The sequence below is a fragment of the Colias philodice genome, chromosome 18, assembly GCF_061535455.1.
Source record: "Colias philodice isolate Cphi_HAF_F1 chromosome 18, ilColPhil1 Martin Lab GWU primary, whole genome shotgun sequence".
In the NCBI taxonomy this organism is placed as follows: Eukaryota; Metazoa; Arthropoda; class Insecta; order Lepidoptera; family Pieridae; genus Colias; species Colias philodice.
Window position 1 is genome coordinate 2,597,089 of NC_143103.1, and position 26,576 is coordinate 2,623,664.

Sequence of the window (26,576 nt, forward strand, 5' to 3'; positions counted from 1 at the left end):
TGAACGACGGACAAACAAACAAACCGTATTTATTATATGCGCTATGAATATTTGTTTTCAGTCACGTGAGATGCTGAAAAGGCATGATTACCTTGAACTTTTGTTTGTTAAATGCACGTTTCGTTCAAAAACTAAACGTTTTCGTAAATTTTGATTTCAATGTCTGATATCACATCTCTATCACATGCACGGGTTAAATTATGTGCTATAACCTATACCTATATAATTAGTATAGCTGTATGATTTAAAGTTAGAAGAAAAAAAGAATATATTTATACATCATATAAAAATCGACCGTATCAAAAGGACCGGATTTCTCTACAAAGAATTGTGTTTTACATAGTTTTTTCCTTCTCTCTATTTCTTGTCGAACATTTTCGTACCAGGAGTAAAGAATAGTCTGTATGTTATTGATGCACGTTTTCCGGCAAATCTGCTAATCAAAGGTAATTGTTTCGCGAGGTAATCAAGCGTTCAGTGATTTTCTGAAATAAAACACAGCCAAGAAATAAAGACCCACTATGTTTTGGGCTTTTTCATTGTAACCGCCCTTTCGTTTTCGATTACTTTACTTCTCATAAGAAAATTAGGTACCTACTGATATTGTTCGTGACTGCATTTCTATTATAAATTTCTATTATAATCTTCATTTTTATTATAAAGCACTCAGGAAAATTATGTTTTTGTAGGCCATCAAATGAAATAATAACTTCATTATTATAAGTATATCAATCTATTTTCTGGTTTATAATACCTGTTTTCATTTTCATATAGCAAGCATGTAGCATAATTCATGTAGCTTTACGTGGTAACGGATTCGTATAAAAATTTGCAACTTATATAATACATAATATGATTTCATCCCGATCCTAGTGTTTGATTGTATACTAGTGTTATCCCCATATTTATGGGGCAAAACACGTCAGTCACATATCATTGGCTTAAAATGTTTCTATTCATATACAGAATCAACAGAGTTCTCAATCTCCACAAATCTAGATTAAATGTATTCTGAATTCTCTATATTATTCATCTGCAATCCGCTACAATGGCGCTATCCAAACTCGCACAAACATAAATAAATAAAGACAAATAGAGCTCGTCATGAAAAATATATGCCCGTACAAAATAAATACATTCAGTAAACAAATTAATAAACGCTGAGTTGCATTTTGCGGTCATTGTAGCAATCACAAAAATAGGTATTATGTATAATGTATAATATGGTAATATTGTAATGCCTTTGATATGGCTGAGAAAATAAAATAAAGCCTACTATCTATAATGACTATAGGTTTCATCGTCATTTTGGTTGTTGTCTATTTTCTGTACTGATTTCAAAAATGTAATTATGTACTGTCCGCACAACATTTTTTTTTTTTCAATTTCTGCTTCTCATCGATAATTGATATTTATGCTCCCTGACAAATTCTTAACAATATACTCTTCCATAGTTCGTTAGTTAGTTTAATAGTTCTTCCACGACCGTAAAAAAGTTTTAAAGCCTTTGGGAAATCACATTTTATGCTGGAATAAATTGTGCGTATCTTCAGTCTTTTAAGAGCAACATTTATGTCTCGATGTAAAGTTTAGATCTATAGTGTTGTAAAATGCGTACAACATCTTTAGAAAAAGAGTCCAGTCGATTAAATACTGTTACCCCGTCATACAGCTTATTTACCAGACCAAGGGACGCTTACCGGTCTCGGAGACCCTGTTCAAAATTCGCGGTATTAGAAAAAACGTGGTTCATCGAGATTCATGTGAACTCGTTTTATACAATCGAGACGGTGTTTTGCGTGGATTGTAGCAGTCTCGTCGTAGCCATGAAAAGCCGCAGGGCAAACATGTTCTACCCCTTTTTAAAATGTAAAAGCCGTTGACAGGAAACGGGGTTCTTTTAACATGGCTGTATTTTGCAACCGTTCGTTAATTCTGGTGATAATAATTATTGCACTATGCATTTATTATTTGATCGCACTGCTTTTCTATTTAGGGTCCGGGACTCGTTTTGATATTTGATGGATTGAGTATAGGTATATCGCCCATGTATATCCCTATAGTTGATCTTGAAGAACATATTTTCATCACCTTTTAGAGTGTATTATGTATGTATTTTGATTCATATAATAATGTTTTCACATTTATTATAAAACGCAAGTCATATACCTATGCTGCTCCAAGAGCTAAAGATACATTACATGTAGCTTTTTGGAGCGCCATAATATCTTTATCGCACTGGCTTTTGCAATGTGTTGTTTTGTTTGTAAATTGTAAGCTCCGGCCACACAATGTTCTACATTTGCAACGCGACAGCAAAAGGTCAGGTTGATAATGTACAGTTAAACTGCAATTGTCGTGGACAATTTATTTTGTATCATATACTCGTAACAGGAAAAAACTTGTCATTGAACATGTAAAAGAAATCAGAAATTTGATATTGGCGGTAACAACAATTTCGCCAACGTTTTACGGGCAACCTTAATTATTTATTTAAGAGTAGCCAACAATTATATGCCAAATAAATATTTGTCAAAATCAGACAATACCTTTTGTAGAGGAGTAAAGCTTATCTACGATATAAAATAGAAATGCAGATATTAATAACTGTTATATGCATTGGTAGTTCCATTCCACATCAATTGTATAGAAACTGTTATTTTCACATTAGAAACGAACGATTTATTTGCAGAGATACTGAAACATCTTAAAATATTAACCCAGTTTCGGTTAAATTCATCAAAAGCTTCATGAAAATTCTAATTCTCCGAAACGTTACGTAATGTGCTTGAATTGATGAAGTGGAATATTTAACTTCTAACACGAAATGCAAATGAAATTGATCGAATAGCTATTCTTGCTTGAGGTTAGCTGCTCCCAGACATCGCCAAATATATAGTTTTATCGATTTTACACCAGATACAGTGAACACCAAGGACGAGTGCAATGAGTGCGACGTTTTAAAAGGATTCTGTTAACGGTCTAGATTTTAAAAGCGTGAGTTATGTCTCTTGGTGTAGTTTCGGGGGGCAACGTTACTCGCGTCCGTAGGCTTTAACTCTAGAGACCCTACACGTGCTCCCTGGGTAGTGCCAAATGAGTAACCGAATTATTCTGGTGGGAGACAATTTGTCCCGGCTAGTCACCACCCATCTGTCAAAGCCATGCCGCCAAACGCTCGTCGTGTTCCGGGATGATGGCAGATGAAGCCCATTTGAACGAGCAAAATAGGTATGAACAGTTGCTTTGTATTTGAGAACCGAATCTGACGCCTGGGTGTTATTGTCCTGAATTTCCTAGTCTTGGAGGGTAGCGGGATCCGAAGAAACGGTTCACCGCTGGCCGACCGCAGGTTGTAGGGGGCCCAAGTAACGAATTAGCCACTCGTGAAAGGCTGCCCCGCCGCCTGTGCATAATCCTGTATTGGCTCCAACGTGCCGATTGGCGATCGGATGGGAGGACCCGTTGGCGAAATACAGGGGGTTTCGGGCGTCCCCGCAGTCTCCAGGCTAGGATTATTTTTGGGCTTTGACATGCAGGCGATAGGTGGTTTCATACGCATTGCCTCGTTCAACTTCTATTTTGCTCCCCGTCTAATCACTCTCCAAACTAAAAACAAAGATGAAAAAGTTGAATAAAGGAATACGGTATTCTCAGCGGCTGCACTTCCTCTCTCTTCAGGTGCACCTCTCCAATATCCGAGGCTTGCACTCTAATCTCACACCGGTCCACCATCATCTTGAGACCGAAAAGCCGCACCTATTATTCCTAACAGAGACGCAAATCCGATGTCCTGATGACACGTCATATCTCGGGTACCCTGGTTACATGCTTGAACACAATTTTCAGCCGAAAGCTGGTACCTGTGTATATGTTCGTGATGACATCTGCACTCTGCGACTCCGTGACCTTGAAGAGCCCAGTTTCTCTGTGTTGTGGATCATGGCTGATACAGGTTTTGACAAAATAGTTTATGCTTGTGTATACCGTTCGCATAAAGGTGATCTGGAGACTACGAGGCTATTTAATTATCTCAGTGAAGTGGCAGATGTGGTACAACTTAGATATCCGAGCGCTGAACTTGTCTTTCTGGGGGATTTTAATGCCTGTCATGCAGAATGGTTATTCCCGTTCCAAAAGACCGACCATGCTGGGAAAGAGACCTATTATTTTGCGACTTCTTTAAACCTTTCTCAGCTGGTTAACGTTGCAACTCGTGTTCCAGACATTGACGGCCATACTGCCAACTGTCTCGACCTTTTGTTGACCTCTGAGCCAGACCGTCACGTGATCACAGTTTCCGCTCCACTTGGGACATCTGATCACTGTCTGGTGAAGTCTGTGTCATCATACACCCCTCCAGATCCTTCGTTGAAGGGAACAAGGAGAGTTTGGCGATACAAAGCGGCGGACTGGGATGAAATGCGGCACTTTTTTGCATCTTATCCTTGGCGGGAATTGTGCTTTTCTACCGCAGACCCATCGAGCTGTGCGGATAATGTTGTTGGTGTGATTCAACAGGCTATGGAATATTTTATACCTTTTTCCGACATTCGCATCAACAACAAAGCTAGACCTTGGTTCAATGTACAATGTAAAGCTGCATTGGCTAAAAAGCAAGCTGCTTTCCAAGCCTGGGTCGACGCTCGAATCCGTAAAGCTCATGATATTCGCGAGAAAAAGAAAGCCTTCAACAAAGCTTCCAAAACCTGCAAGAAAATTCAAAAAAGAGCTCGTTTTGCTCATGTGCGGCATATCGGAAGTAAGCTTGTCTCTTACCCCGCAGGAAGCAAAGCTTTTTGGTCCTTAGCCGAAGCGGTCGAGTCCAACTTTTGCCGTCCCACTCTACCACCGTTGCTGAGACCCGATGGTTCACTGGCCCATAGTGCGAAGGATAAGGCGGATGTATTTGCCTTACTGTTTGCTAACAATTCTCGTCTTGATCCTCCTAAAAATACTGCTCCACCGACAATTCAACACCGTGGCGTTCATATGCCTGACATCCGCATAACGAACAAGGAAGTCCTTAAAACGCTACGCAACCTCGACGAGAATAAAGCCAGTGGACCGGACGGAATACCAGCCGTCGTCTTAAAAACATGTGCTCCTGAACTTTCTCCTATCCTGACACGTTTGTTTCGCCTCTCGTTGAAAACTGGAGTTGTCCCTAAAAGTTGGAAGCTTGCCAACGTTCAACCCGTTCCAAAGAAGGGCAGTCGGTCAGATCCAACTAACTATCGTCCGATTTCAATAACCTCCATACTCTGCAAGACTATGGAGCGTATATTGAACAATCGGCTCCTCATGCACCTGGAAGCCAACGACCTGTTGAATGACCGCCAGTACGGTTTTAGGCGTAACAGATCTACTGGCGACCTCTTAGTGCATGTGACACATCTTGTAGGGGAGGCCGTTGAGGAATTCGGAGAGGCCCTTGCGGTCTCTTTGGATATCTCAAAGGCTTTCGATAGGGTTTGGCACGAAGGTCTTCTAAACAAGCTCCCCTCTTATGGAATTCCAAGAGACCTTTGCACTTGGATTGCTGACTTTCTGCGGGACAGGTCCATACGAGTTGTTGTTGATGGTAGCTCTTCAGAGCCAATGTCGATCAATGCCGGCGTTCCGCAGGGGTCCGTTCTTTCGGCAACACTGTTTCTTCTGCACATAGACGACATGATTGCTCCGAATATGTTCAGTTATGCAGATGACAGCACTATTGTCGAAAGATACAAGTCCAGTGCCCGCACTTCAAAGGTTGAGACCGAATCTCTTCGGGAGGACATGATTGCTCGCTTAAACCTAACTCTTCAGGCTGTGTCCGATTGGGGCGATGCCAATCTTGTAGGGTTTAACGCATCCAAAACTCAAGCGTGTCTGTTTTCCGCAAAACGGAGTCCTATAACATCCACTCCGATCTTCCGAGATGTGCCTCTAGCAATAGCCGACTGTCTGGAGTTGCTTGGTGTCACTTTATCTTCTACACTCAACTTCGGTCAGTTTATTGAGTCCAAGGCCCATCTTGCCGCCAAAAAGCTCGGAATTCTGAACAAGGTCAAGCAATGCTTCACACCGGGACAGCTTCTTAATCTTTACCAAGCTCAAGTCCGCTCGTGTGTGGAGTATTGCAGTCACTTGTGGGCAGGCGCGGCTAGATGCCACCTTGGAGCTTTGGATTCAATTGAAAGACGTGCCAAACGTATTATTAACAACTCTCCCTTAGTTGATGCTCGACTCTTGAGTCTTGAGCACCGTCGTGAGGTGGCATGTCTTTCGGTGTTCTACAGGTTGCACTTCGGTGAGTGTGCGTTAGGTTTACATAACTTAATTCCCTCATCTCCATTCCTCAATCGTAACTCGAGGCGTGCCGAGGGGTTTCATCCTTTCATTGTGGATATCCCCAACATTCGAACTCGTCGCTTCGAGTCTTCTTTCATAATTAAAACAGCCAAACAATGGAATTCACTCCCTACCACTATTTTTCCTGAGCAATACAACCTGGACCTCTTCAAAGCTAGGGTGAATAGGCTCCTCCTAGGCAGACGTGCACCCAAGTAGACCACATCGCCGCTTTCCATCAGGTGGGATTGTGGTCAAACGTCTGCCTATCGTTAATAAAAAAAAAAAAAAAAAAAAAAAAAAAGCTTTTTAGTGAAAGTATAAATATATTGTATTTCCTTTACCTTTTTTTTTGTTTATTTTCAGTGTACAATATGTTTTAATCCTCAGTCTTTATGGCAATAATAAAAGTTAAGCTTTTCGCATCCAAAAAACATTGCAAAATGACAATACCGTTGTCAAATACTCTGAGGAACTATAGTAGAGCCATTTTAATAGGCAACATTTGACAGTTCAACAAAATTCAACAACGTAACCTAGTAACGAAGACATAGAATAACATGATATTTCGTTTTGTTAGAACTGCACATTTGCTTAACTTTTTTCAATTACAATTACATATTTATAATAATAATGACCGATACAATTAATTTTAAGATTTCATTTTACTGATGAACCATTCTAAACATAATAAACAATTTCTGAATTGAAGAACTGACACCGCTACAATTTTGTGTCAATAAACCTTTTTTCTTTTTAAATACCAGAGATGTTACTCTAAAAATCGAGATCTGACATCTAGAATCGAATGCATTGATTACTTGTGAACAAAAATCATCATAAATTAATAAATTCGATTTACAAATGTTTCAAATCCGTATCGATTAATTCACTTTAATCGATGTTTTGAAGCAGGTTACCTCTCTTCGAAGATAAAATTGATAGACGTCAAATGTTGCCTATTAAATTGGCTCGACTATAAAGCATTCTAAAAATTAATCTTTGTATCTTCCTTAGAGGCGTTCTTTGTTAAGTTTCGCGCGACCAAAATCGATCCGTAAAAGTTCAAGTCATAGCAATTCAAGTAAAAAAAAATATAATTTGGGCTATTTTGCACTTTAAAGAGTGCTCACTACCTTGTTACTTTCAATGTCCCTGAAGTGGGTCACATCGTGCCAATGTAAAAAGCTTTCGTTACGCAAAAAGTATACCGTATTTATTTTTTAGGCTTTAAGGCTTCATACAGCCTCTTCCAAGTTGTTTCAACATTGAGATATCAAACGACAAATAGCCAATTCTCTACTCCTTCATATTTCATCTTCATTCTTCAGTTTTATTTGTCTTTCTTTCAATTGATACATTAGAAAAATAAATGTTTTTTCTTTATACATTTGCTCATATTATGTTGTTCGTCTATTGTTCTAGTGCGACGACCTTCGATGTCAGCAATTTGCTAAGTAGCTACTAGCTAGGATAAGTCGAGCTTTATCTCATTGTTTACGTTTAAAAACGCTATAATGAAAACGAGATACTCAGAAGTTTTAATTAAATGCGTTCTTTTGTTTGTATCATGCTGTTTCACTGTTATATTGTTATGTCTTTTTTTTTCTCTCGTATTATGATATTTTTCTAGAAAATGATGGAATGGAATTGGATTGAATATTGTGGGAATTAAATACTACATTTATATACCTACTGGTAGGTACGATATCTTTATTTAAAAAAAAATCTGTTTATACTTTTCCTAGTAGGTAGGTACTTAAAGCACATTACGGTATTAATTTTAGTTTTTTTATTAGGTTTTGGCAATTAAGCCCACTTAGAACATGTCTAGATTGATATGTGCTTTCTATTTTGGATAGTTTTAAAGCTAAATGACCTGAGGACAAAATTTATTTACGTAAATTAGTTTTCATTTTGTCTTTGTGAAAAAAATATTACTTACAAAGTTACAATGCAGACAGGTTCAATAAACTTTGGAATAGAAAAGTCAGTCTAACTGAATAACATAAAAACCTCCTTTAAACAGATGAAAAATTCATATTAAAGTATTATAACAATTTATTATTACTAAGTACGAAATATACAAATTCTCTACTTTGAATTATTTTTCTTTGTTATTAAATAAGATAAATTAAAATCAGTTAAGTTAGAGTATAAACGATCATCTATATCTACTCTTTAGGCATTCCTAACATTTTAATAATATACAAAACTTTTACTATGTTCCTAGAAATCGTTATCTGTATATAGATTTATTGCTTTTTCCAATTCAACTTTTACACAAGCGTCGATTCGAAATTTTTTCTCACAGACTTTTAAATCGGAACCTAACTTGTTTTATATTTTAATAGAAACTAGCTTGCATTTATTAGACGCTAGCGAAATGAGAAAGGAGTTGTGTTTTAATTAAAACAAAGAGCAATAATTTATGACTGTCTCTTAAAGTATGTTTAATTTATACAAAAAAGTCCAGACATATTTATTTGACTACAGAAATATTTAATTAACACAGAAATTGTAAAAGAGTAAAATTTAATAGGGGACCTTATCACTCAATAGGGTGTCTATACTTTATGTAAATTTAATTAATTTTTCATCATTCGTTTTCATTTTTTATGCTTTTGCTATCCTTTAAATATTAATACAAAATATTGAAAAAAATATTTTAGACTTCGTAAGAATATTTCACCAACGTAAGCTGATTTATAGTTCAAAGAACTGCGTTTATTAAAAGTCAAAAGTAATATCTTGATATTAAAGCGAATATGGTATTATCACCTTGACCTAAACCTGGTCATATTTCGTCATATGCAAATTTCAATTCTGTACTGTTGTTACGCTGTAGGTAACTAGGTAGATGTTGGTTGAACTCATAATCACTTCTATATTGACAGTATTACTTGATGCAATGATGAAATCAATTTGTTTACCGCAATATGGCTTTCTAATATCTCTAATTTCATTCAATTTCAAGATATGATTATGTGAAGATTGACTTCATGTCCTCTTGTAAAATAATCAGATGTTATTATTTGTCCTCAAGCTCAGACTATTTCGCTTTGAGCTTAAAAATATGTAGGTACTATTAGGTAGGTCTCACCAAATTATGTGCCCTTTTGCAGATGATTTTCGAAATCTTAAAATAAAAGCGAATGTAAAATTGAGTAGGTACCTAATCATCTTAATAAATATATTTTACTTTATAAAATAATAAGTCATTTATAGATATATTAACAAAAAACGTTATTAGGTACATATTGTATGTATCCTTAGCTTGTTTTTGTCAACTTTGTAATAATTAAAGAAAACGTGATTAAAATATCCTTGTCTTGAAGGATTTCTGGCCATTTATGCCAAGTAAAGAAAATAAACCTTTGTACTTGGATTTAAGTAATATTTATTTATATTATCATGAGGCAAATTTATTATAAAATTTTAAATATACTTAGGTACTGAGATTTTTTATTTAACGTAAACATAAAATTAGTAGTAACTTCTATTGAAAAAAAATATATCTATAAAATCCGTCTCGGTTCGTAAATTTTACGACCGTCTGTGACTTTGAACTGCGATTCATATATTAATTTATCCCGTACTATGTATAATATTTTAAAACGTCAGCAGATTGAAGTGTATTGTCTATATTATCAATTATCACACAGTAAAAACTAAAAATGTACTAAAATGAAAACCATATTAGCTGTAGATAAGTTTGTCGCGCTCATAGAAATCTAAATAACAAGACACTAGAAGTCGTAAGCGTGCGTGACCTTGTCGCCACTCAGGTGATTTACACAACACCAGTGTGTTTGTCACTGTTCAGTTGCTCTGGAGACGTATGAGTGTAAACATGGTGTGTTTCAGCATATTCCATTGCGGAAATTCTTCCACAAGTTGTAATTATACTAATAAAGGAATAATATTTCATCGGAAAATATTTTTTTTTAGAAATAATGCCGTTTTTCCTTAAAATTATAGAATATTTACGAGTATTACGATTGTCACCATAGTAATCGAAATAACAATGAATGACATTCTTATTATCACGTTTTTTCGTATTGGAGCAAAAAGAAACAAAATGTCTCATATACTTAGGGATGTTATTTTAAAATAAACCGTAAATTAGTGAGTTAGGATACATATTAAAAAGCTTAATTTAATATTTAAGTTAGTTTTCACTAAAACCAAGCTGTCCAATAAAAGGCATAGTTTACTTGTGTGTACTGTTTAGCTATCGGTTTAAATGTGTTGATTTTGGCGACAGCGGTTTTCATACGAATTATGACAATATAGCACTTCTATGTGTCTTGTTATTTAGATTTCTATGGTCGCGCTATACCTAAATTATAACTCCATTTCTTCATCTATGTCTCTAAACATTAAAGCAATCGTTAATGTATTAAATAAGTACCTATACTTAACATACGTAAGTACTACTCATAAGTTCATAACAACATATTCAGAAACACATACAAAAGTTAGCGTACCTAGCTTTCAACGTTACATAAGCCGTCCAATAACTTCGCAAAAAGGCATCTCAAAAAGCCCGGTGTCGAGATTTGTTCCCGCGGCCTCGTTCGGATAGAGTACACTTACAGCCGCTGTGAAAGCCTCGTTTTGATATTTCTCCCCTTTGTAAACTTCAACGTGAAGTTCTTTAATGTCTTGTTTACAATTTTTTTTTTTTCATATTTATCCAGCGATGAGAATTGTGCGACAAACTGCGGTACTCATTACGGTATCAAATAAGTATGCCATTTATGCTTTTCAATTACACTATTTTTCTTTATCTCCGATGATGCTGTGACTGGCACCGTGAATTGCATTCAAATATCTATTGATAGTGACAAAACTAATTTTACGCAACATTTTGCGTGAAATTGCCTCTTCAAAATATACCATAAGCCCATTTTTATCTCTTATTTTTTATATAATATTCTTAAGTGTTTAAATTTTGATTTTTTTACACATCCGTGAATATACGTATGTTACATAGATATTATTTATTACAGTACCGCGTCTGGCATACTTAAGAGTAGCCTGAAGCGGTCTCTTTTGTCCCTTTATATTGAAAAGAATATCCTTCCGCCAGCGTATGCTTTTCCATACAATGGAAGTTTTCAATTATTTTGGATTAAAAACCTGGTGTATTGTTCCTTTAAAGTTACTACGTACACGTTAAAATTTGTTGCCGAGTTGTATGGAAATTCGATCTGATAAACTTCATGGTGAAATTTTAAAAGCGTTTTCATAAACAATAATTTTATATTTAGTATAAAATCTGAGTAAGTTGTATGGATTGACTACTGAATAATTTATGAATGATTTTAATTTCAATATGGAAGGATCTAAATGGAATATCAAACTAAATTATCTTCAATTTTGTTACTTTTTTCCTTGCAGTTATTTAAAAAACAAACATCCATGTTATGATCAATGCACAAATGAATACCGAGACGTTGCATATCGATACAGAAATTTTTAATACAAAAAAACTGCAAAAATACATATAAATATTATAATATTTTCACATGTATGTTTTTTAACATTCGGGCCACTATCACAATCTTCGAAACAAACACGATAAGTCTCAGCATTTGCATCGTATTCTCCAATAGATAAAATGCAATAAGTATGTCAACAAATTGACGCCCCAGTTCTGTAATCGGCTAAAGAAACAGGTTTTTGTGTGACGAATGATTGTGCACAGATAAAACACCTACGACGTGTAGGTGTTATTATTGGCTTCGATTTTTATGACTTATAATAAAGACGAATTGAACTTCAAAGAAAACCGTACGTTGCAAAATTACTCTTGTTACGAAATGGTCTATTTGAGCAGAAAAATAAGTCCATTTTTTTTTGGGTTGCTTTCTGAAAATTTCCTCTTATTAATGCCTCGTATATGACTTTTAATTTATATGTAAAGGACAGCTTTCTGTCATGTCCATTCAACGAATATTACCAATAAATAACACATTATATTTCAAAGGTCAAGATAATTTTATTCCTTAAACATGATCCTTGTACCTTAAAAACAATTGGCCATAATGAGCAATGCCAATTTAGGCGTATATAGCAAGATGCTCTATTGCAGGTGTATTAAACACACATGGCATGACATTTTGCCAACCTGCTGATCATTTATTCTGAATTAAATTAGTCACCTGTCCACAAGAAGTATCCTCCATTGAAGAGAGGAAATAATCTGGTAGCTCAAAACATAGTGGCATTAATTCAACAAAAGGTTTGCACTTAACTTAATTATAAACAAGTTGGTGGTGAACTTTTAATCAAATCAAATGTATAATGTATAATCAAGTGAATAAAATCAAAATGCCGACAAAAAAATCAACACTTTTATGGTATGGATGATCACGGATAGCGGCCATTATTTAACATCGAGTGAACCGCATGAGCATGCGGTTTGCTTGCTCTGCCATAAAAATACTCTTCTATTGTTTGCACCTGAATAAAATACAAAAGATTCCATCAAAAGCTCATTCATTCATACGACTGTTGTTTTATGATTAAACCGACTTTTAAAGCTTTTTGTAAATTGATTAGTTTAAAATTTTGTCTGTTCAAAAGTGCCATCCCCAAATCGAATCACTGATAAGAATTGATCGGTACACAATACAGCAATAATCTTAGGTATTGCAACTACATAGGTATAGCTACATAGTATATACATAGTAGCTATGTGAAATAAACACCATCTGTGTATTGAACTTCCGAAATAAACCGATCTCCGTAAATAACCCTTTTTGGAACTAAGTTGACTAAGTCATGTTCATGTGGATTCATACTAAAATCAATGCCTTTTTGCTTGTTTGATCTTCTTTTCTCGTTCTTTACACGTTAGCGGCAATTAATTCCAGTTACAAATTAGGGCTTTCCCACATTTGTATCGTGTTTACACTCATTATAAGGAAACGCGCGGTTTAATAGCCCTTAATTCCTATTGTTAAATCTATATACTGAGTTAATAGGTTAGATTATCCATACAATACGACATTTTTAATTATAGACCTGCAGCATAATGTAATAAATCGGTGTAAAATGTTACGCTACGTTAACTTTTTAACATTTTTTGGACATCTGGACATAAAATCTAAACATTACTACGTCAACAATTCTTAATTATCTTAATGATGTGTAGACTGTAGACATTATAAAAATATTTTGTTGTTATAATAGAACCTCATCCGTGTATACTAATGTATGTTGTAAATATAAAAAGCAAAATCTTGTTTCGTATAGTTAGTCATCCAGTATAGTATGTGTCTCGCTTTTAAGTTAAAAATTATTACTGGCAAGGAGGTAGCCTTACATTTGATATCAAATGCAGTATTCTATATCAATGTTATTGTGTTGTTACAAATGGAAATCATCCAAACCAAACCGCACATTAACAAGTTCGATTGTTGAGGTAGATTGGTAAATTGGTATCATGTAATCACCACACTCCTGTATTATGTATTTTATTGGCTAACATTGTGTATCCATTGGACCTCATCAAACATGGTTGACTGGGGAACGAGCTAAAATTTTAAATTTGCAAGGAAAATATCATGACGCGATCGTTCTTTCTTATTATGGAGTATTGCTAATCCATTTCATTTTAAGTCTGAGTTATTTTCTACGCGCTCCGTCATAGTCTGAACGCTGTTGACGAAATTTACTCCTTGCTCATCGCCTTAATGGAGCCGGTTGATCAGACAGTAACATATCGAACTGTCACAGATTCGAACATTGACTTTAACAGCTTATTCCATTAAAATGAACTCTAATAAGTACACACTAGAGTATATATCACTTTGGCCGTTGGCGGTGTATGCGTAAGAATCCTTTCCCAAATCAAATGAATTTCACTTTTTATTGAGATCACCGGTCGGGTTCATAGTTAGCTTGCTGTATCATCGTGAAATTTCAAATATTAAACATGCTTTTAACGCACATCACTTTATCCAGTATTGTACTTTGTTGTCTGTATATTAAGGTCCATTTTACCATTTTAGTGGCCGGTCGTAAACTGACGACCGCCAGCAGAAGGACACAGAGCGGTATGGGAGGGCCGTTAATGAAGTCACAGACCCTCCCGCGTTCTATGGGTCGGTCATCTTCACAGCCCAACAGCAGTAATGGGAGTTATAGTCGATATCCAGCTAAGCCAGCATCTACACCACCCGCGGTTAAGCGACAACTCTCTGTAAGTATACTTTAAAGTGCAAACTTTTGTCATTTCTGAATCCTTAGTCTGCAATAGATATGTTACTAGAATTTATTTAAATTATGGGAAACATTATTACATTGTAATTTTAGTTTATTTGCAGTTTTAGAATGTAATTTTTAATTTTTTTACTCCTAAAAATCTTCACTTTTCAAATTATTTCTTCAAAATTAAGCTATTCTGATTATTATGTGTATCATAACAATTGGCATGTAACATCATTGGTCATAAATCCATTCCACTTTCTTAACTTCAAAGACCCCCATTTCCTTTAGTAAACTTTACCTGTATTTTACGTTTTCTGCACTTCACTATAAATTAGACAGATCTACTTCTTAAATATAGACAATTTACTGTTTACTTTTACTTTTATTTCATACTTATATAAATATTGACTCATATCTTATAGTCCTCTTTTTGTAAAATTTCATCATGTAACAAATAAGTTCCTATTCTTACATGTTTTTTTAATTGATAACAAACAATAACAAAAGACCCTCCTATCCATAGAGTACCATATATAAAAATCTATTTAACAATAAAACAGATTCTAACACTGTTCTTAACTCAAAAGCCACACAGAACAGCAAATAATACAATAATCCCGTTCACACTAACATCATCATCCATTAACCCACAAACATGCGTTCATAACCAGAGCGCGTATCAGGTCCCAGTAAACGGTTCGCCGGTCCGTCGCGCGGTGAGCGGCGGCTCCCAACGCGGCACTCCCACTAGAAGTAGAACCCCGCAGTCCTCGCTCTCCATACGAGGTGTGGACCCGAAGCTGGTCCAGCTTATACTGGACGAGATCGTGGAAGGCGGGCCGAAGGTCCACTGGGACGATATTGCGGGACAAGAGGTAGGTACAACGTAGAACTATGTAGTTTAGTAGACGTAGCAAACGTAATATGTACAATAGAATCGATGTAATAGGATAGTATATGGTCGTTACATGATAGAATCATTCATTTAGCTTCTCTACCATTGTTAGTTAACAAAAAGAAGACGAACAACGACGAAATTGCGGTATCTAAAGAACTAAGAATGGTAGAAGTCTTCAAGTTAATATGGTTCTTTTGTTGTATTTGTTCTTATATTTCGTAATATTTTCTAGCAAATTGTATGTTAGATATTATTTAGTTATTTGTGAAGTTTATTTAAGTTTTTTCTATGGGTTTTTTCGTTTTGTCGCAGGCAGCAAAGCAAGCGTTGCAAGAGATGGTGGTTTTGCCATCTTTGAGGCCGGAATTATTCACTGGACTGCGATCACCCGCTAAAGGGTTATTGTTATTTGGACCTCCAGGAAATGGTAAATATGCTTCAGCTGTACGATCTCTTACATACATATTAGAAGTGTAAAAATAAACTAAGATAGTAATTTAATATGTTAGAAACTCATTTGTAGTAGTGTCTTAGAGTTTCATCTATAGCCAACTTTTTTTTCAATAAACTAGTATATTATGTAGAATTCTGATCTCTGGAAAAACTCTTTTGTAAGCATTACATTTGTTCGCATTCTTCCCTACTACAGATGCTACCCTAACCTAATATCCAAGTTCCAATGCCATGATTGGAACTTTAGGGTAGCATCTATTGTATGATTATGAGCTTGAAAAAATGTGTCCAAATTTTCAGGTAAGACGTTATTAGCGCGGTGCGTAGCGGCGGAATGTTCGGCGACATTCTTCTCCGTGTCGGCCGCGACTCTCACCAGCAAGTACGTTGGTGACGGAGAGAAAATGGTTCGAGCTCTCTTTCAAGTAGCGAGAGAGTTGCAGGTAAGGTTCGGAATTGTTTTTCTCTCGTGTTTTCACTAATTATGTTATTATTCACTTTTTCATAATACATTTTTTTACAACAACAATTATTTCCTATTACGGTGCATTTTCATCAAACTAACATGGAGCTAGAGCTAGAGCAAGAGCATTATTTCGTAATCTTTAAGTGTATATTAAAACTCGTATTCAGTGTTGTTCAGTATTAGAACATTGTATAGAATATTTTCGAACGCACTAAGAACAACGAAAGAATGTTCTACGCCTGTTTACACTAAAAGAATTTGACATAGTGGGGTTAGAATGAGCATTCGCTCATTTAATGTAAATGCACCTTTAGATAGGTAATCTAATTGATCCCATTAGTTGACCTTCATTTTGATTCCAGAGATGTATGAATGTATATATTTATTTGTCGTCTTGTCACCTATGTCGAGACTCCAGACCTATAATTTAGTGTTGTTAGGCACTCTGTTACACAAGACACTAGTTTTAATTACGAGATAATATAAGTTAAATATATAATATTTTTCTGCACTGTCATGCAATTATAATATGTATTGAATAACTAGAGAATAATAAGTACATATTTACAACGTAAACGATAATGTAAACATGTCGTGTTAGGATAGTGAAATCTTTGTGTCTTGCGATGACAATGAGTAAGTTACGACTGCCTTGTCCAAGTATTATTACTTAATGTATTTTTAATTAATAATTATTATTTTTATTTACTCACATTTCTATTTATGAATTTCTACTATGTTTTTGTTTTACCATCTTATGCCAAATTTTACCATCAAAATAAGCACCTATTTGTTATACAGGGTGTCCAGTGGCAGATTTCAATGTTTGAGGGCTTGTAAAAAAAGAAGTATTATTTCTAAACAAAATATTTTTATTAAAGTCAAAAGAAGATGAGTGCGGATTTTATCTCCTGAAAATTACATTTTCCAAATGCCGCCCTTCTACTCTCACACACTCCTCAATCTATTCCGCATGTTGAGAAAAACTTGTTTGCAAAGTGAACTGGGAATTCTGTTTATTTCAGCCCGGATATTTTCCTTCAGTTGTCTTATGGTTGTTGGATTTGATTGGTAAACCACAGTTTTTAGATAGCCCTACAAGAAAAAGTCACATGGACTTAGGTCTGGTGACCTGGGTGGCCACGGGATGGTGCCGTTTCGGGATATGTGTTTTTCAGGAAATAACTGCCGCACTGAATTCATTGACACATTAGCAGTATGAGCCGTAGCAAATCTTGAATAATCTGAATTTAGTATGGATGGAGCTTAACCTTTTTTCACATAATGACCTGAAAAACGATTTAGGAATTCCCAATATCGACGAACGTGTGCGAAGTGATAAACGAGGATTTTCAATTACAGAATTCATAACAAGTTTAATGTTTTCTATCGTGGATACTGATGGTGCTGGTCCCGACCTAGGGTTATTAATGACTGAACCTGTAGCCCTAAACCTTGCTAGCCACGACTGTATCAAATTTATCGAAGGTCCATCTCTTAAACGATGAATTTGATAATGGTTATTAAACCGACGGCGTGTTTTCGCCAGCGAAATCACCCGAAAAGTATGCCTCAATAGCATAAGCGCGATGCTCTCCGCTCCACTGCTCCATGGCGACTAAAAAATCCGCAGAACTCACGCGCAGAATGACACCCCCCGCGTCCCCCTCGCACGTCGCGTTTTAAAACTAGAAGCGTTCAAACAATCTGAAATCTGCTGCTGGACACCCTGTATTTGTTTTTCATATTCATTTTTGACGACGCGGTTGGCGCAGTGGTAAAGTAACTGCCTACTGAGCCGACGGTCCCGGGTTCGATCCCCGGTCAGGGCAAATATTTGTGTGATGAACTCAATTATTTGTTCTTGGGTCTGGATGTTATCTATATATGTATTTATTAAATATTATATTTATCGTCGCCTAGTACCCACAACACAAGCCTTAATTGAGCTTACTGTGGGACTGGGTCGATTTGTGTAATAATGTCCTATAATATTTATTTATTTATTTTTTAATTTCCACGCAGCCATCAATAATATTCGTGGACGAGGTGGACTCGTTACTCTGTGAGCGGTCTACTGGAGAACATGAAGCGTCTCGGCGGTTGAAGACAGAATTCCTGGTGGAGTTCGACGGTCTGCCCGCGGCGGGGGCGGACCGGCTTATTGTGATGGCCGCTACTAATAGACCGCAAGAGCTGGATGAAGCGGCTCTTAGGTATGATGAACATTTTTAAGTGTAGGGAGATGGGAGTGGTTAGAAAGAGTATTTTTTTCTGTTATAAAAAATATTGGTTTTTGTACGGTAGGTAGTAAAAAAATATCGAAGATTTTTGAAGTGAAAACTTCTTTAGCGGCGTTGGGTATAAAATCTTAAACTCGTGTCAGGACACGTGGCCTGATCGAAAAAGCGTAAGACGGATGTTTTTTTTTAGCCCTTATATTCCATGCGTAAGACGGATACCATTCCAAACATGCTGAACGTTAATAATCAAGTTTTCACTTCTGCCGGCACTCCCGGAGTGCAACCCGTCTTTTTTTAAACTTTGTTGCTAGTGAAGTGAATACAAAGCTATTTGATAATCTAATAATCTGAAAAGAAGGTCCATGGTACAGGGTCCAGCAATGTGAACATAAGTTCTATGAATGAGTACATATAAGTTACGTACATATTCGCTAGTTTTTATAACAACACAATGAAAATATCTATTTATTTTGCCTCATATCTAAGTAGAGGTGGGGCTTTTATTTGAAGAAAAAGTGACTTTAGCATACGCTTTTCACTTTTGACACATCGTTGATATTTTCTTGCTTTTGATTTTACGCGAACGTTACATAATATAATATCTCTGTCTCCCCGTGATCTCACTGGTATCTGGAGTAGGATATTATAAATGCGAAAGTTTGTGAGGATGGTTGTGTATGTGTATGTTTGTTACTCTTTCACGCTACTGAACTGATTACAATGAAATTTAGTACACATATAGATGGTAACTTGGATTAACAAATAGGATAGGTTTTATCCCGGAAATTCCACGGAAACGGGAACTATGCGGGTTTTCTTTTGAAAAAGCAGGTGAAGCCGTGGGCGGAAAGCTAGAATGAATCAATGAATAAATACTTTATTTGCACCAGAAACAAAATAATAACAAAAAACAGACAATAGAAAAACGTACAAAAAGGCGGCCTTTTCGCTAATATAGCGATCTCTTCTAGGCAACCTTAGGTCAAGGATCATGAGAATTAAGCTAGCTAGTAATGAATAAATCGCAAAAAAGTGTTTAATATTTCCTTTTTCGGGTGTCAGACGGTTCCCGAAGCGCGTGTACGTGTCGCTGCCGGACGCGGCGACGCGCGGCGCGCTGGTGCGGCGCGTGCTGGCGCGCGGCGCGGCGGCGGCGCAGCTCAGCGACGACGAGCTGGCCCGCCTCGCCGCACGCACCGACGGCTACTCGGGCAGCGACCTCACCGCGCTCTGCCGCGACGCCGCGCTCGGGCCCATCAGAGGTAGTGAGAACATAAAATTTATTTAAGATACATATTTATTTACATCTTATCGATAGCTCAACACGTAATTGATACCTACCCATCCCTATTTGTCACACACGCAATATCTATATAGTATCTATAGCTCATCTGCCTACGATGTGCACAAAGCAATTTGTGCAATACACGCGCTCTATACTATTGTAATAATAAATATACTCTAAGTAGTGAACATTTAAACTAAACATTTTTGAGCTTAAATGTCATCTTTATCAGCCCATTATATTTACTGCCACTGCTGTGGTAAGGGATCAGGCCTTCATCCCAGGGAAATGTAGCAGCTGGAAGTTCTCATGGGAATGAGATGTTTTAATGGAAAAAGTAGACGTTCCGTTGCTTCAAAAAAAATAAGCAGTAAGCATTGAGATAATATTACTACGTATGGAGGAGACACCACGAACAAAATCTGTGCGCCATTTTTTTGCTCTAACTAGGTTTTAAAAATTATTATCTAGTTAGGTACTTACCGATGAAAGTTATTCCTTTGCACTTTTCCGTATTATTTGTATTATTTGTGCAATATCGTAACACACACGAAGGCTTATTTGATGCGTTTCACTTTAAAACAAATAAAAAATGAGCGTGCAGTTACGCCATATGGCGTATGTTGAACGGAACATAAGTGATGTAAGCGGTGTTGTCTCCATATGTATATATCTCAATGGCAGTAAGTGGCTTATTTGTAGCAAATATATTCAACGTGAAATAGCTATACTAAATATTTTTAGCTCCTTTTATACATTAAGTATACCTTTAATATTTTTTTTTGTAAAGTTTTATTACAGATATTTAAACAATCAAAGAACTGTCCTACATCTTTTATTATAAATCCACCCTAGCACACCATTTACTCTATGACCTGAGAATTTTGTATGGGTATTTTATACTTAAATTGTGAAAAATGTAGTTAATCTTTATTTTTATACTAAATTAATTATTTTTATTTGCAGAACTAGATCCAGAGGAAGTGAAACGCCTCGATCTGTCACTCGTTCGCAGCATCATGTACCAGGACTTCATGGACGCGCTGAAGCGCATCCGGCCGTCGGTGTCGCCGCACAGCCTCGCCGCGTACGAGAAGTGGTCCGTGCAGTATGGGGAGCTCGGTGTTTGAGACGCTACGGGGTATATACAGGTACTAGATCTGTCGCTGGTCCGCAGCATCATGTACCAGGACTTCATATATTGACTATGCGTGATTACCTCACTAATTTAGGAAAATTAGTTCCAAATTGTGGACTACAATAATAAAAAACATTATATGCTATAAACAACTCTACTCGTAATTGCAAATTTAAAGGTCGTCAAAATATACAAGCAGCTTGTATAAAACACTGATTCAAATTAACACCTTATTTCGATGCAGTAAAGTTTAAAGTCTATTGTATACGTTCACTAAAAACTCTGCCTAATAGACGTGACGGCAGAGTTTTGAATCAGACATTTTTAAACGTAGTTGTTTATTGTACGTCAATGGAGGAATAGTGTATCTATCTTCTGGTGAAATATGTCTATTTTTTTAATCGGTTCAGTAGTCTTTGAATGAAATTGTTATAAAAATAACAAATATTTTTATATTATATATTAGCTCGTCGAGATTGCGGCTTTGTGGTCATGCCGTCAAATTTAAACCTCCATTCATATACTTAGACAATAATATTAATAAAAAATATTATTAATTGATCACTGTTTTCATATGCAGGTACTAAATTTAACAAGGATGGTGAGTCTATTTATCGAATGTGCATCGGAGAGGACGCAAAGAAGATTGATTGAATTTATTTTATAAGTAATTATTATTATCGATATTCGAAGTTGTCGCTCAAATTTTATAGATCCCCCATGATTCCAATTGATACAGTGTTTGTTTGACATATTAATTTTATTTTATGTAATATTATTTTACTGTTTTGTTGGTGATTTTAAAGTATTTCGAACTTGTCTAGTCAAGCGCTCAGGTATGTAGTTAACAGTATTCAGCCGGTAGTAAGGCCATACTAACTCAACGTAGAGAATATTAGAATAGAGGCATGTCCAATAATTTTATGATGATGTAACTCGGATGAATGAAAAAGTCGCTTTCGATGTTGTAGATGTAAAGAACGCTTACATTTGTCACTCCTTTTCTATTCAGCCGGGTTGCATTGTGTTCCCGTCCACGGTCCAGTCAAAGGGATATTGTTGAAGAATATTGTTCTGATAAACTGTTGCCGCTTTCATCCTTTTGGCTCGCACGGACATTGTTGTTTTAGTATTTAAAATTTCATATTTATTTTATGTATAATTTAAACGTCTTTTTTACTCACTAATCTACTATCACTACAAACAGAATCTTGCTTGTCCTATAATCTACAGAGTACAAAATATAATTGAAAAAACAACTACATAGTATAAATTTTAGGTCTGATTGACATAATAATTTAAGGAGTCTCGAAACTGTTATGCGTCTCGCACCAACTTAGGCGCATTCCATAGTGAAAGAACGAAATAGCTTGCTTTATTTTGGTGTCGCAGATAACATAGAACTTATGGTTTTATTCGTCACTTATGTTAAGTTACGCACAAAACAATGATTGCACACTTTTTAAAAGAATATTTGTGGACGAATATTAGAAGCAAATATAAATGTCGCAGGCAAATTGTATTATTTCGCCGTTTATAAACGCTCGGCATTTTGTAATATGCTGAGAAATTAATTTTTCTAAACGTCCACAAAATGTCGGTTGCCAGCCGATGGAGTGCCGCTTCAGGGTGCTCCTATTTCTGTATGGTTACAAAAAATACGAACCTTACCTTACCCACTTCTTATCCAGACAAAAAAATTTTGATTACGAATTCTCAACAGTTTACAAAATGCCGAGCGTTTGTAAACGGCGAAATAATAAAATTTGCCTGCAACATAAATATTATATTCTTACGTGAATAGTTTGAAGGTATATTATGTAGGTGAGAATTTTTGCTTATTTCTCATTGGGTCTTAGTTTGACCAACAATTGGTCTTTAATTAATTTTCTATTCAGAACTAAATAATAGTATTATTTTAAAATGAGTTTTGATAACAGTATGCCTGAATGAGTAAGTCAGGATAATTTTGGGAACATAAAAATTATGTACGCTTGATAATATATTTTGGCAAATAATGTGGATATATTTTTTAAATATTTGATTTAATTGATTTTAAATGTCTCCATACAATTACATATTTTTATTTAGTGTACTTATTTTTCACAAAATTTAAATACTCGGTCTTTCGATTATTATTATTTATCAACGTATGTTGGCACTAGTTGTTTCATATTATATTATTTAGTATTTGAATGAATTAAATTAATTTTGTTGATATTATAATTGTGTTGAATAATATTTGTATTTATTAATTAATTCTCGTTCTATTGTTTGATGTATATATTTGAAATTAATGTTTTTTTAAGATATTACTCAATGAATATAAAATTAAACGTTTAATTTGTTACAATTTGAATTGCATTGCGATTATATTTATAATAATTCTATGCTTATTATTTAATTTATAGATACAATGAAATTTTTTCATGATGTATCTCGTAAAACCTCAAGTTTATTTTGCTCAGTTTTTCTAAGAACTAAACACAATAGTTTGTTGTTTAATATTATTGTAGAAATTATTTAAATTTAATGTGTGTTGGTGTTGTCATACAAAATACGATGCTGCATTTCTTATGAATAAAAGACATTAAAAACGGGTAGTTCACTTCCAATAGCCAGACATAAAAACAGTATAATGGAGAAATATATTTTCATAATTTGTTGTAAAATTGTCTATATGTGTACCGTTGTAATTATTAAGGTATTCGTGCAAATTAGAAAACCGTATAATAAGCTTTCCATTCATCCCAAATTCTCAAACGTTATAACGTAATATAGCGTATCATCATCGAAAACAGCTAAACTTGTGCGATATTCCATGTATTTACTCCCATACTTGATATTTGACAACGCAACAATGCATACAGTAAACTCTACTTTCCTATTGGTTTAAACTTAGCACGCACACGTACGCACGCACGCACGTACAACTCTGCATATGAATGTACATCATGTGTTTGTGTGACATACGTGTGTGTTAAACATTACCTATGTATACAGGCATGTGTGTGTATATCGCACGCACACACACGCTTATACGTACACGTTTGCGTATATGCGTGCGTGCATTTGTTTCTATATGTATGTGTGCGTGCAAGCTTGTTGCATGCTAATATGTAGTACCTTTAGTAGTATTATGTGGTAAATTAAATCATTTGGTAGTATTTACATGGAAAGTCGCTAACATGACCTTACTATTACGTTATACTTTTGAGAATTTGGTCGCTTTTTGCTCAGTTTGATTGAAGCAATTTAAATACAAGGGTTGGATGGTATTTTAGTAGATATGTAATTATTCAATTATTTTCTATTCTGAATTCATGCTGACCATATTAAATGAATCATAGCGACTACTTCTAGGAAAGACCATAATTTTATTCAATTCCATTGAACAAGATCTTGAGTTCTATATTGTAATTGCCTAGTTAGTGTTTATGATAATCGATATCATTTTATCTTTAGCCAATATTTAAGCCAAATGAACTAAAATGTATCAATATGAACTGAATGCATAAACAACGGTAGGTTTAGTCCAGTTCTAGTAGGTAGTTATTTTTGTAATTATAGATAAAATAAATACGCGTAGGTAAATTGTGTAGTAACATTACTTATCGAAAATATGTGGGATTTGGTGAACACAAATGATTAAACTAAATTTTTATTAATTTTATTTGAACCTCTTTTTCAAGTTTTGTACTAATTGTCATAGTTAACCTAAAATTATATCTTACACTTTTTAACAATTTTTCTTATTTAAGTATCTGCTGTACTACATACAGTACTTATTCATGTCATGTTTAAGGTCTTAAGGGCGAATTGTAATAAAATAAACTTAAATTGTTTTAGGGTGCACTCACACACATCAGTCACCGTCAAGTCACCGATGACTGATCGGTGACGGTTTGTGTACGTATCCACAAACACCAGTCACCGTCATGTTGTCCGTCAGTCACGTCGCCGGTTTGACTGAATCATTGAACACATACATCAGGTTAGTGAGTGATTAGACGTGTGTCACGCTAGAGAACATGTAGCAATTGACGGTAGCACGACGCTGACTGAACTGAGACGTGACGGCACCGGGTGAGTGGGGATAAAAGTATGATACATGTATGGAAAGATTATTTGACGTGCCTGACCGGGGACGTCACTGATAGATTTCGTGCCGGCGACTGTCGTGTGGGAACAGAGTCATACTAGAACTATTGATACATATTTTTTTTTAATCCTGTCCGGTGACGTGCCGTGACGGTGACTGATGTGTGTGAGTGCACCCTTAATATCGTTCGGTTGTGGTTTTTATTCGAATTTTTATATTTCAAAATGTTGTGAATTTTATTAAAAATAATATTTGTTACTGTATTTTTCTTGCCGCTTCTTTATTGTAATGTAACACATTATTTTTATGAAATACTGAAACAATACTACTGGTTTTTAAGTGCGCCTTCAATGTAAACGATGAAATATATTTTTACAAAATAATTTTTGCAAGTTAATAGTGAAAGCCTTAACTATTTTACCAACATTGTAACTCTTGTAAGGGCTTTACCTTGCTAATGCGACACAATTTTTTTACACAATGAATCCTTCAGAAAATTCTGTGTTGCACATTTCGTAAAAGGTTGATGCAAATTAATGGACGAATTAATATTATCGCATTGCTGTGATATAATTATAAACCCAATGCCTTATCTTACTTTTACTCGCAAAATTACTCATAAAGAAACCGCACGTAACACCGTTGTAAACAACGACATTTGTATGTACATTTTTTCAATTCTTTATCTATTTTGTGTTTTATGTCGGTGTGATGTGCGGCCGCTTCTGAGCTTAACAAATAAGTAAAGATGTTGACTGATGGCTATTTCAATAACGTTTCTAAGAATAACAATAATTATATGCGAAATTAAATATCACAAATTGAACAGAAAAATGTTAAATTGGTATGAAACATCTTTACCCCGCTGAATTTTATAAAACATTTTATCGTTTTTGGCTGTGATATTTTTCAGAAAGCGGTTCCCAATATATTTTCATAGTATTCATGAAATATAAATTGTATCTGACGAACAATTCGATTGAAAATTCTTTTGTTAAAATGCGAATACATGTCCAAATGTTCGCTTTATTCAATATCAATTTTAATATAATATGAATTTGACAATATTCTTTTATTATTTCCTAGAAATTACTTAAAAGTACACATGCATATTTTTTAATTAATTTCTATCATTCAATGTACTTAAGGCTAAGGCCCTACTATTGTTTTAGCTTTCCACTTATTTTCCTACATTTAATACAATCCAAAAAAAATGTATGCGTGTACTAGAGTACACACGTAAGAAGTGAAACTTCTTTATGACCTTAAAAACGTCACGAGTATGGCGTAACGCAAAAATGTCACGCGTACGGCGTAACGCAAAAATGTCACGCGTACGGCGTAACGCAAAAATGTTACACAAAATTTTTGTCCAACCCCGATAAAGAAGTTTCACTTCAAAAAAAGCTATTGAAGTTAAAAGCGATTACAT

General features: G+C 35.3%; 1 protein-coding gene across 4 annotated transcripts in view; it reads left to right on the forward strand.

Annotated features, from left to right (window-relative positions):
• spas (spastin) overlaps positions 1 to 26,576 on the forward strand; it is an 89,384-nt gene that overhangs the window by 21,028 nt on the left and 41,780 nt on the right. For 2 of the 4 annotated variants that reach the window (XM_089706629.1, XM_089706627.1), the window contains 8 exons: positions 14,361 to 14,551; positions 15,231 to 15,434; positions 15,770 to 15,884; positions 16,211 to 16,353; positions 18,402 to 18,592; positions 19,682 to 19,881; positions 20,871 to 21,055; positions 21,623 to 24,884. In XM_089706629.1, coding sequence (XP_089562755.1) covers positions 14,361 to 14,551; positions 15,231 to 15,434; positions 15,770 to 15,884; positions 16,211 to 16,353; positions 18,402 to 18,592; positions 19,682 to 19,881; positions 20,871 to 21,034 — 1,208 coding nt within the window. In that variant the 3' untranslated portion in view covers positions 21,035 to 21,055; positions 21,623 to 24,884. Of the gene's footprint in view, positions 1 to 14,360; positions 14,552 to 15,230; positions 15,435 to 15,769; positions 15,885 to 16,210; positions 16,354 to 18,401; positions 18,593 to 19,681; positions 19,882 to 20,870; positions 21,056 to 21,622; positions 24,885 to 26,576 lie in introns of those variants that run through there. The other 2 variants (XR_016317029.1, XM_089706628.1) reach the window with 2 other exon arrangements.